General features: G+C 42.5%; 1 protein-coding gene across 2 annotated transcripts in view; it reads left to right on the forward strand.

Moving 5' to 3' along the window:
• The first annotated feature begins 3,335 nt into the window (after positions 1–3,335).
• The window catches only part of RCAN2 (regulator of calcineurin 2), an 87,324-nt gene continuing 78,069 nt past the window's right edge, over positions 3,336–12,590 (forward strand). The window contains exons 1-2 of one of the 2 annotated variants that reach the window (XM_017813101.1): positions 3,336–3,437; positions 11,916–12,142. In XM_017813101.1, the coding sequence (XP_017668590.1) occupies positions 11,918–12,142 (225 nt within the window). In that variant the 5' untranslated portion in view covers positions 3,336–3,437; positions 11,916–11,917. Of the gene's footprint in view, positions 3,438–7,906; positions 8,054–11,915; positions 12,143–12,590 lie in introns of those variants that run through there. The other variant, XM_017813102.1, reaches the window with a different exon arrangement.

Consider the following 12,590-nt stretch of genomic DNA (forward strand, 5'->3'; position numbering starts at 1 on the left):
AGACAAAACACAGAGCTAGATGGATCCAACTGTGTTTTTTATATTCTAAAAAAGTAACAGAAACAGTCAAGGGTATGATAATGCTGACAGAGTCAACATTAATTTTACTTGCTTTATCCACTCTAATCTCCAGACTGAGCCATTTGCAAAAAATCATAATCCATATCTGGCCAAAGAATGTGGGATTATCCCAGTGAGCAGAAATGTAAAAGATGAAGTATTCACTTTTTGAGCATGTACAGATACAGATTTTGAGGCACTACTTACTTGTTTAATCTGAAAAGAAGAAACTTTGTCACCCAAGCTTCTGCAAAGGCTGCAGGACTGAAGCAGGGGGGTTGTATTTTGATGATTAGAAATCAGAGTAATATGACAGGGGGCAAAATCTTTTGGTTAGACTGCTTCAGTTGTGTTGAAATTCACCATGGCTGCTTCAGCACACTCGAGAGGCCACTTCTGCTTACAGATTAAATCTGGAGATAGGAAGCAGGTGCAGACTGAAGATAATGAGCAGCTCAGGATTTGAAGGAGATGGGCTAAGCCTGTGCTCTCGGATATCAGTAACAAACTCCCACTCAGTTCTGTGGGAGCAGGTCTGCAGCACTGCTTGCAGATCCTGCAAGTAGCAGCTGTTTTATCACCTCCTTTGGTATCCTTTCCAGAATTTCAGCTTCCTCCAGGTTTTGCACTCTACAATTACTTGGGTTGAGGGAAGATGCTCACAGCCCTTAGGAAGCACAGGGTGCGTGGCCCAAATAGCTCTGGGGCCCACGTGGCTAAAGGGTGAGACTCCAAGAAGGACATTGTCCCAGTTGCTCTTAATCTCTTATTTTGGCAACACCGTTTTTCTGTGTCTAAATAATATATTATTTTGTGACCTTTCCTAAAAGAAATCTTTAATGCTTAAAACCCTGCTATTGTTGCCATTCTCATAATTATCTAGTTTGAAGGACACTTTTCTGCAAACAGTGGAAGTTATGGGGATTTTTCACCTTTATTTTAGTGATAATGTCTGGATGCATATAAATCCAAAGTGCTGACTTTGATATTCCTGATTTTTCCTGAACATGGATTAGCTTGCTTTCATAACTGCAAAGATTCCTGTTTTACTGCAAGGAAAACATATGCTAGGGCAACTTAATCATAATGAAAATACTCTTCCCAATATGAAAATTAATGAAAATTGGGGGAAGCTGCTGTGCACATGACACAGTTAAGAGGATGGGGATAAGAAGACACAAGGAAATTGTATAACATAAAATGCAGGACAGATAAAACACAGTGGATGCTCTTCCTACTCAGAATATTAAAATAACACATCATGCTAAGGGAATACATGTAAATGGAGACAATGTAAGATATCCTACCAGGCTTAATTCTTAAAACAAAAACCAACAAGTGTATAGTTTGATTTAAAGCCTAATTAGTTTGTATTGTTACCTCTTTGGTTCCATAGCTTGCTTTCTCTTCTGCACAGTGCCTAAAGCAGTGAGATCATGGTCAGGGATTGATATTTTAGACATAAGGACAAACCAATAAAAATAATATTAAGTTACCTATTACTATTCAAAAACAAAAGTAGAACTAAAGCAGAAAGCCTGAAAGGGGTCTAAACCAGACATGCATTGAGACATAAGTCAGTCCTTCGTTAAGAGACCAGGAAGAAACTCCTCTGTTGCAAGTAGAACGATCTCCAATGCACTGCTGTTTGCTATTTGCACAGACGAGGTGGGATATGCTATTGATTTCAAATGTTACACCATTTTTTTTCTGCTATTATTGGAAAGTGCTGCTATAAATGGCACACATCTTTTTATATATTTTTAACTAATGGAGAATTATTCCTTATATAGATTTTTATTGGGTATTTAATAATTATATAGGAGTCTTCTAGTTCTCCATTACACCCTATAGATTTTCAAAGCCATATTTACAGAAACCTCTTTAAGTTTCTGTATCACCCTATTGATTAAATCACTCTGTATTACATTCCAAAGCAAAGAGACCACAGAAAATCAGCATTAGCCTCTGACACTGAGCAGCCTCGGATGTACAGCTGGAAGAGAGAAAATAGCCCTTCCCTTAATAAAGTGTGCCTTGGGGGCATCTGAGGGCTTTCTCTTCTTTTTAAAATCATGGCCAGCATCAGCTTTTTTTCCACTGCAAACGTGACATTCCTTAAGAGTCCTACAAATGCACCTTCTGGCCTCGTTTGCAATGTGGAGATCTTAATCAATGTGGAACCTTAATCACCTGTTAGCCTGAAGAAGAGGTGAGCAACAACTGAATCCATTCCAGATGGAGCTCACTGCAAAGGATAGTTCGTGTGTCAGTGGTCAGAGATGGGAATGTTCTGGGAAGCTCCATCCCCCAGAGCAATCAGCCCCCCTACAACATCATCCCAGGGGGCATTTGAGGGTTTGTCACTAAAACCATGGCGAGGTGTGCTGGCACTGTGCCTCCCCCACTTCTCTCTACATCCCATGTCTCCCCTCCTTGCTCCCATTCCATCCCATCTCTCTGCTATCTTCACCCACATTCCACCCCACCTCTCCTTGCTCCTATTCCATCCCATCCCACCCCACATCTCCCTACTCTGTCCCCCCTGACTTCACCCCATCCCACCCCATCTCACCCTCAGTGGGGGGGGGGGGCTGACACCCTGAAGGAGGGAAGCTTTGCCACAAGGACACAAATCGCTGCCTGGTTCCTACCAGACTCTGCCCTGTTCACCTGCACATCCCCTGTCCCCACTCACCTGTCCCTGCACATCCCTTGTTCCTGCTCACCTGTTCCCTGTCCCGCCTCACCTGTCCCTGCACAGTCCCTATGCTGGCTCCCCTGTCCTCTCTTCCCTGTCCCCGTATGGCCCCTGTCCTGGGGGGTCCCCTCTTACCTGTCATCTGTTCCCAGTTCCCTCTCCCCTATCCCCACACAGCCCCTGTTCCAACTCACCTGTCCCTTATCCCGCTCACCTATTCCCTGTCCCCACTCACCTGTCCCCTGTCTTGGTTCATCTGTTCCCGCACATCCCCTGTCGCCTGCCCCTGTCCCCTCTCCCTGTCCCCTATCCCAGTTCACTTGTCCCTGCACATCCCCTGTCCCCTGTCCCGGCTCACTTGTCCCTGCACATCCCCTGTCCCCTGTCCCGGCTCACTTGTCCCTGCACATCCCCTGTCCCCTGTCCCGGCTCACTTGTCCCTGCACATCCCCTGTCCCCTCACCACCGCCTCCTTTCCCCCAGACCCGTCGCGGAGGCGCGGCACCTGAGGGGCGTGGCCAAAGGCACGAAGGAGGCGGGGCCAAGGCGCTCCTCGCATTCCCATTGGCGGCTCCTCCTGCCCGTCCTCCCCCTTGTCCCGGGCGGGCGAGCGGCGCTGTCGGCGCGGCGGGCGCGGGTCCTGTGACAGCGACAGCGCGGAGCGAGCGAGCCGCAGGTAAGGGCAGGGCCGCCGCCGCGGGGGCTTCCTCCTTCTCCAGCGGGGCCGCAGCGCTGCCCCGCCGACCCGCGTTACGCAACCGCCCCGCGGCCGCGCTCACCTCGGGGTCCCTCCACCTTCCCGCGGCTCTCGGCGCCCGCGGTCGCCCCCACCTCGGGCGGTGCGTGCCCCACTGGGATGCGGAGGAGCGGGGTGAGGAGGCAGTGGGAGCGATGGGAAGGGGGTTTGCAGCGGTGCGAACCCGGACCAGGTACTCGGGAGCTCCGAGCTGGAGTGCGCTGGGAGCCCGAATCCCTGCGGGAGACTCTTCACGGGCTGCGTTGAACTTGGCTGCGGCATCCAGGGGGGAATGGCTTTCGAGTGAAAGAGGGTTGATTTAAATTAGATATTAGGAGTAAATTCTTTGCTGTGAGGGAGGTGAGGCACTGGCAGAAGTTGCCCAGAGAAGTGGTGGATGCCCCATCCCTGGAAGTCCTCACGACCAGGTTGGACGGGGCTCTAAACAACCTGGTCTAGGTGAAGGGGTCCCTGCCCATGGCAGAGAGTTGGAACTGGATGATCTTTAAAGTCCCTTCCAACCCAAACCATTCAGTGATCCCACACCAGTGTCATTTGATGCTTATATAACAGGTAGCTCTCCAAAGTTACTGGTTTGTTCAGTTTTTTTTCCCTACCTCTCCTAGATTATTTTGCTACTCTTTAAAATACTGTGGTCCTTTACTGCTTGAGTTTGAAGTTTAATGAAGTTTCTTAAAAGGAAAATGTATGATAGGTTTATGCAGCTGAGAGAAATCATACAAACGAGAATTGTAGTTTAAGCAGGGATTGTGCTTTATATCAGCTTCTGTCTTAGGCTTTCAAGTTTTGTCCTTACAAATGGTTTGCTCTTTGTTTAGCTAGAAAAGGAAAATTCTTTTTCTATGAAAATACATAATTACTGTGAAGAAACTGCTGCATTTATTCTAAAACTAAATTATATGGTTGCAGGTCATTTCTGAACAGATGAAAGTCTGAATACTGTGAGACTATAAAACAATGACTAAAACTGCAAACACATAACAGTAAGCAAGGACAGAAGAAGATTTTCTGTAGATGATTGGCTCTATTGACTAGTAACTGGTGCCTTTAACAGCAGGAACTGTTCCATCCTCCTTAAAGTTCTGAGAAGTTGTCAGCTGGGTGATCTAGTTTCTGTCCTCTTCCAAATATTGTAGTGTGCATTCAGATTCAGTGGCTTGGTCTGTCATTGTTTGTGTTGAAAATGTTTGTCATTGCACTGGTGTCCTTAATGGCTTTTTTAGGTTATAAATTACTCGTGTGTGCCAGCAGGAAATCCTTTTTAGAGGAAACTTTGGAATTTTATTCCAAGTCATCATGGTGCCTTGAGTCTCTTCTAGGAGTTAAAGCACTGTGAACAGCTCCTGTTGCAGGTAGTTCTGACATAGGTGTTTTTTTCCTTTTTCCCCCCCTTCTGACAGGGAAAGAGAAAGTAGGTTTTGGTAAGAATTGGGGTATGGTTATGAATTTCAGGTTACAAGCTGTTAAACGAGTGTTCCACTGACCCCTGTGTGAGGTGACAGCTCTGGCTGAAGGCCAGCGAAGCTCTAATACCCCTTATAAAACGGGCTTGCTTTAAATAGATTAGCATAGAGGCCAAGTGAAGGTAATCAGGAAGCTTGTTCTGGTTTCTTTGTGTTTGGGGAGGCGTTTTTTTTTTTTGTTCTTTGAATACCTTAATGTTGCCATGGTAACTGTGGTGCCCGATTGATCGGAGCTCAGCTTCTTGGTGGTAAGAACAGCACATGAAATCTTCACACCTGGCATTGGTTGCTCCAAAGTATCACCTTCCAGTTGTGGAATGTGACTGGAATCTTGGCTTAGTTGGGCTCACCAGCATCTCCTGGCTTGTTTTCTCCAGGGTTGGAGATGCAGATGCTCAGCAAGCCAATGCCAGCTGAGTCCCTTTGCTGGTCACAGGATACATCCCTGGCGTGGGAGGCACAGCTGAACCTTTGGTGCATTGTGCACATCTTGGGCTGCTTGAGCTGGCCAGTCCTGCTTTAGAGGAATAAAACTGAATAGTCCCTTTGGATGTTAAAAGCTTCCAAAAATAGTTACAAAGTCTCAGCTAAATTTAATACGGCTAGAATGTCAATGGAAAGGATTAGAACATTTGGGATTTGCACCAGTTAGCATTTAGGAAAAAAAAAAATTAAAATCCTCTTCCTCATATCTGCCACTTTTGTAAGAGGAAAAGTGGAGATTGACAGTGACTGTTTTTGTGTGGTGCCAGGCAAATTGGAGCTAAAATGTGAGTGGACACCTGTACTGGTGATTTTGATTCCTGGAAGGGGGATAATCATTGCCCAGGTGGGAGACCAGGAGTGAAGGCTGAGGAGGGAAGGGGAGGGGGTGACTTTAGTCCATATTGCTTTTGAGACTGCAAAGGTTCATTAATCCTGTCATGTGAGGTCCTGTTCTGCTCTTTCTAATTAAGTAAAAAGCCTCCATTTAAGTCTATTGGAGCTTTCCACAGTAAAGAATTAGCACCATTAAAAATAATGCTCATCTCCAGCGCTCATTGTGCAGAGTGGAATGGAATTTCAGTAGGTTACTGTGTGACCTTCCCTGTTATACTCATTTCTCCTTACAAAGTCTTCAGTGTGGGTCCAGTTGACTTCGGCAGGAGTTGCATCCCTAGGCTGACACTACTGAAACTGGTGACTGCTGTTGTGAAGTCAGTGAATATTTTAAGTAAAGCCTGATTGTTTCAGTAAAATCTTACTCACTGGGTTTGATTTCCCTCTTCTCCCACTCCCCCCCACCTTTGAATTATGGTAAAACTGGCTTTTGGGGGCTTGGGTTTTTCTTGCAGTAGGAGCCAAGATGGAATCCCTATGCTTTTCCTGGACTCTTCTAGAAGAGCAACTGCAACTTGCTTTGGGTTTTTTTTCCCCAGCATTTTCTTAATTCCTGCAGGTTACGGTTTCCAGGTTTGCACTCAGGACTCAATAATACTTGTAGTTTATAGCGATTATATTTAAAGCTTCTATTTGTAACATTTTGTTTGCTTTATTCTATTTTTAGTCATGTTGTTTGTCATGGCAAGCAGTGTTTAATAAAAAAAAAAGTAAAGTTTCCTAGTGATTTCAAGAGATATGTGCCTGTTTCTTGATGTCCCTCAGGAACTCTTTTTAAAAACTCTTAAGACAGGAAAATGTTCACCAAGGAAATGCCGTATTAGTTTCCATGAAAACAGTGGATAAATCTGTATGTGCTTGGTGGTATATAAGGCACTGGTCCATTCAAACACTTCATGTACTCATTTTGTTGAATGAAGATAATTTTTTTCTGAAGAGTTTGGCTCTGCAGGGATCTAACTTCATGGGAAGAGGTACATCTATGCCCTTTCAGTTTTTCACTAAATAAGTGTAATTTTTCAAATAGAAACTTCAGTGAGCTATTGCTGTTTGCCAGTGAATATAATTTTCTGCTGGTCTCTGCTAATTTTAATTAGAGGTGTGCTGTGTCTAAAAATAGTGAGGTAACAGCATGAACAGAGCTCCCACTTGGAATCTCTACAGATCATTTGGACACAGTATCTACAGTGTTGAACTGACACGACCTGATCTGTTCCAGTGGTAAGGGTGTTTGCCTCACGTTTTGAGCTATCCCAAATAAGGAACCCTTGAACACCTGGACCATAGGAGGAGAAATTTGAAATAACTTACATCAGTGTAAAGTGATGTGTAGGGTCTGGAGGGGAAGGGGCTGCACTCTTGCTGCACTCGTGGGGTTCTCTGTTCTGTGTGATGTATTTTCTGACTTGAAACTTCAGGGTCAAAACCTTACACCAAATTCAGAAATAACACAGATAACATTTGGGAGAACTTTAAGTAAAGGGAATAAATGGATGTGGCAAGTGATCAGCATTAGCTGGAGGTTACATGAACATGGGCTCAGGCTTGATTATGTCTCAGTATCTCAGACTTCTTAAGGGATCCTGCTACAGAGTTTGCTGGTGTGATCCCAGTTCAGATCTTGGATAATTTAACATCAATATTGGTGCTGGATGATGCCTTGTTGTTACTGCATTATTTTTTCATGATGTTGCCTCTTCTGTTTGAAATTCTGTATGACAGCTTCTGATATCTTAAGTATTTGAAAAATTTCCTGATTTGGGAATGGAGAAGCAAATGCACAATTCAATTTGAACTCACTGCATTTTAAAAACAAAATAAGTATGGTTTACTCTTACGTGGATGTATTTTTTTTAATATAAAATTTTTTTAATAGTGGGGGAAGTTAACTTATTTTGTCAGAAGCTGTGGAAAGGAGCTTTAATATAAACAGAAATGTGATCCAGTGATTGTATTACAGTTACATAAAAGATTACTTTTAATTGGGCTTATTTTATATGGAAATCCAGTTGATGGATTATACATGACTTAGGATTAATTGTTTTAAGGGATTTGAAATGTAAATTCTTTTGTTCTAAATTAGTAGAATAATTGGAAAGAAAATATTTTTTTGCCAGAGGACTGCCTGGAGTGGCTAAGTAACTTCAAAGAAGCCATGAAACACTACTGCCAACAGAACACCTGAACCTTAAGGTGATTAACAGACATAATAAAGCATACATAGTTATGATTTTTACACATATATATATATATAAAATTTTGTGTGTGTGACATTATTAATGTGTAATATTACTTATAATGTGGAAAAAGGTAAGATTTCTGGCTCATGACTGGCTGAGGATAACTTCTGATATGGTGATTTATGAAGTTCATGCAGAGCTGTGGAAACTGGGATTATAATTCCGTGAATGCTTTAAGTAGATTTGTGCTGAAAAGTGCAATCCTGACCTTTGCTGTTGTCTGCCCATTCCCAAACTTGGCCTTGATTTTCCTGGTTGCTACAAATATTTATGCAATCATGGAGTGACTCAGGTCAGTTACCTACCAAATAGACCTACCTAGTGGACTTAAACCCAAACTTTTTTTCCCTGGACCTGGTCTTTTCTTCTGACTGAATCAGTCTGTGTGGTTGTGCCATGAATCTGAGCAGGAGATGCTTTCTCCACTAGAAAAGGCAGCATTGGGCCTTTCCCAGCATAGGGAAGTGACTGGCCTTGGAAGTGAGCAGCCCAAGGTGTGTGTGACAGATGATGTTGCAACTAGAAGTGCTAGTTTGTCCAGTCAGAGTCTGAATTTACAGCCCTAGGGCTTAAAGTGTGCCAACACATGTTGATTCAGGTATGTTTGTCCCCTCTGATTATGGTTGAGCTCAGGCTCATAGGCAGTTTATTTCTCTTGGGGAACATAAATGTATTTTATTAGTGAGATTTCCCTCACTAGTGGTGCTGGGCTTAATATTGTGCAGTACATGGCCCTTGTATAAGACAAAGTAAACTTTCTGAAACAATTGTTATTTCATACAGATGTTCTTGACTGTGCAGGTCCCATCATAAATTGGGCAGAGGATATAATAATCAGTTCATTATTATATAAGTTGACTTGCTAGTGGAGGGAACATGCTGGGTGTATCTGAAGTGTAGAAGAGGCATGTGAAGGTATACACACCTACCTACAAGGTGGAAAAGAGATGGTTAAAAGATGTGTGACAGTGACTTTCTTAAAAAGGCTTGTCCAATACCAAAGCCCTACCGGGCAAATCTGTCTCAATAATTGGCTGAAAAAAGAAACAGGCTTTTCCCGTTCTCTTGAGCAGAAAAAGCCGAGTAGCTGAGCAAAACTACTGACATAATATGATGTAAGTATTTACTAACTTCTAATCTTGGCTGCTGTAGTGTATGCTAATTTTGTTACTGGTTAAAAACCTGAGCTTCATAGTTGTAACTTAAAATCCTGTTCTGTTTTGTTGGTTGTCATAGTGGTTTTGCTGACTTCCTAGCTTGAAAGCTTTCCTATCTAGTACTTTCCAGGAGAGGAAAAATATGGCTCTTCCAGGAGGGAAAAATAAAAAACTCTTTAGTGAGGAAACCTACAGACTTTTCTGACGCCTCTTAATAGACTGAGATTGTTTACTTCTCTGCACACCCTAATAGCTTTGTTGTGCATTGGGAAAGGAGGTATGAAACTTGTTAGCTGCCATGAAGTTAGCTTTAAGGTTCATAATCCAAATTCCTACAAGTTTTGAGTGTCAGCCTGTGTGACTATCAAATAGTCAGTACCTTCCCCGACTGCAAGTCGTTTGCCTGTTGTGAATGAAATGCTTCATACAGACTGACAGAAGCCTGCTCTGCCATGTAAATTATGTTTTGTAACACACTGGGTTTGAGGTTTATTTTCATAAACCTAATGACACAGGCTAGACGTCATGACAAACACACTTAGAGATGGTTATTCTTGAAGGAGATGATCTGTTACTGCTTTTTGGTAGAGAAAGTATTGCATTCTGAAGTGAAATTTCTCGCTGCTGTGAGGATTTCTTTATAGTACTTGCCTGGATATGTTTACCCTGAACTGTACAGTAGTACTAGGCTTAAGAGAGTTGGTTTAAATACCAGAGGCAATGTTGTGTCATACTGAACCATCTCCTCTGTCATTTGTTTGGGCTTGTTTTTTTTCAGTTAGAATTAAGTTCCTAGACTGAGATTAGTTGGATATAGTTGTGCTAATATCGGACTGACCTGATGAAAAAAAATAGCATGTATTTGATAGCTGAAAAACCTGTCCTCAGGTTAACACAGTAAAAAGAGCTGATGGTCCTGAGGCTTTCATACTACACCTGCTTCCTACACAGCTTCCAAACAAGCATCCTTGTTTGGTTTAACCCCCTCCTTCATAATTTGCATGCATAGAGTCCAGAACTAGAAAACAATTCTGGTTTTAGCTGCGTAATATACTTTACTACCTGGAGAAGGAGGACAGCTAAGATCCTGTGACCTACCAGCTCTCTGCACATCACTGTGTGCACTGTGAGTGGTGTTGCTGTCCAGCAGAGACCTCTGGATGAGTCCTGAATTACCCTGGTGTGACCTTGTGGCTTGGGCTGGATGACCTCTGCATCCCCCTTCCAGCCTTAGTGATTCTGACTAATACTGGCTAATAAATCTGTCTCTCATGTGATTTGGGAGCGTGGTAAGTGTGGACTCTGCTCCAAACTGATACTTTTAAGCATGACTTCAACTTGGTTTCTTGAGAACTTTTGTCATTAGCTCCGAGACTTCAGCAATAACAATTACTGATATTTCCATAACCTTATGTTATGGAATGATGTGCTCTGTCATCAGCCAAATATAATTTCAGAGCAGCAGCAGAGCAGGGGTTATATGAAAGACACAGGCATAGCAAATTAGCTCCATAATTTAGCTTTACTTTGCTGAGATTAAATGTAATAAGCCCATAGGGTTTAATTTTGGACACTAGTTCTATATTGTGTGTTTGAGTTAATATTTACAGCTATTTATAGAGAATAGCAAGTATGCAAGAGAGCAAGGGCAAATCTGAAACAGATGAGCACTCTGCCTTTATGTAACTAACTCCTTGTGTTATGACAAAGAAAAAGGCAGCTAATGATTGCATATTGTTATTGAAAGAAACAAATATAAGGGAATTAATTATTATCCAGTATGCTTCTAGTCAGTTAAATGGAGCTCTATAAGTGGAATTAGATGTCAAATACATGGGTCCTAAGGACTGCTAAATACCTGATTTAATACTAATTAACATACTGATAATTAATTGGACCTTGACTTATTCCCCTTGACTGGTATGTTACTTCTGTGTGTCTTAAAATTACCTTTCTATTCTGATGCATTTGGGGTAAAGGTTCCAAAAGTCAGCAAGACTTTTCTGAAAGTGCTGAGAATCATCTTAAGTCTGTGCACCCCTTAACTTTATTTGCTTCCTAATCTGATTAAGATGGACATGGGCTAATGAGCATGGAAAAACAAGGTATGTTCTGTACTGAAACTGTAGAAAAAATTGGCTTTATTCTTTTTAATAGAGATGTTATATTGCTTTTCAACGATTCTGTTTTCATGCTGCTTTCCAACAGGGTCTTTTTTTTTTTTTTTCTCCTGTGAGTTGATGCCTGGTATAATTTTCAAAGTTATTTTCATTTTCTTCTTGCTCAGTGCATTACACTTCCAAAGCTGGCTGAAAGCTCAAAAGCACCAGCCTGCCTTACCAGTAACAAACATGGCACTCCTAAACCCAAATACAACATAGTATTTCCTTTGAAGGTAAAGTCTCGCTTCTTATTGTGTCCAGCAGCTTGTGCTGATATGTTCAGGTCTTTCCTGTGCTAAAAAATGAAGCTAAAACCAAGTCCCTTGGTGAGATTGGTCTTCAATGACCTGTGTCAGAGGTCAGTTGTTGCCTTAAAATAGCGTGAAATTTACTTTCTACAATTGAAGCCCCCAAACTAAGAATCTCTGTGTTAACTTGTGGATGTGGAGTGTTTGAAAATGTAGTGTAACTGTGTGTCACTTCTCCATGCTGCCAGGGATGAGGGGAGACTCCTACTTCTTTGGAATGCGAGGCCTGGGTCACTATGGCTGCATCCCGGAGGATGGAGGACAGTTCTTACTCTACTCTATAAATGGAGACAACAGCTTGAAGAGATGTTTTGCAGAGGAAGATTTTCATGAAATAATTGATTTCAACGATCTCCCAAATTCTCTCTTCGCCTGCAACGTTCACCAGTCTGTGTTTGAAGACGAGGACAGTAAGGTACTGTGCCAGTTTCCATGTTTTCTGTGCAAGAGAAACCTATGCTTTATATTTGTTTATTGCAGTCAGGGAAACAGTTTAATGGGTCTTATGCGAAGAAACTCGATCGCAAATATGACTTCTTTCTATGGTGACAATGCCACTCTGCCATGATCTTTGTTTCAAGAGCTGAAAAGCCTTTTTGTCAGCTGAGGTCAACAAAAATGTTTTTCTTTTGTTCAGATTTGCAGAATATTGCAATGCAGGTTCATGTGTTTGTGGCAGCTGCAGCTGCAGTGATGGTGGTGATGGCAGAGTTAAACATGTGATGGTTGCTCCCCTTGCTGATCACGTAGCACTGTGATGGGAGGCTGCCTTTCTGTATTTATCATAGAATCAGAAAATTGTTTGGGTTGGAAAAGAGCTCTAAGATCATTGAGTCCAACCATTCTCCCAGCATTGCCAAGTC

Source organism: Lepidothrix coronata, unplaced genomic scaffold, assembly GCF_001604755.1.
Source record: "Lepidothrix coronata isolate B3197 unplaced genomic scaffold, Lepidothrix_coronata-1.0 Scaffold39, whole genome shotgun sequence".
NCBI lineage: Eukaryota > Metazoa > Chordata > Aves > Passeriformes > Pipridae > Lepidothrix > Lepidothrix coronata.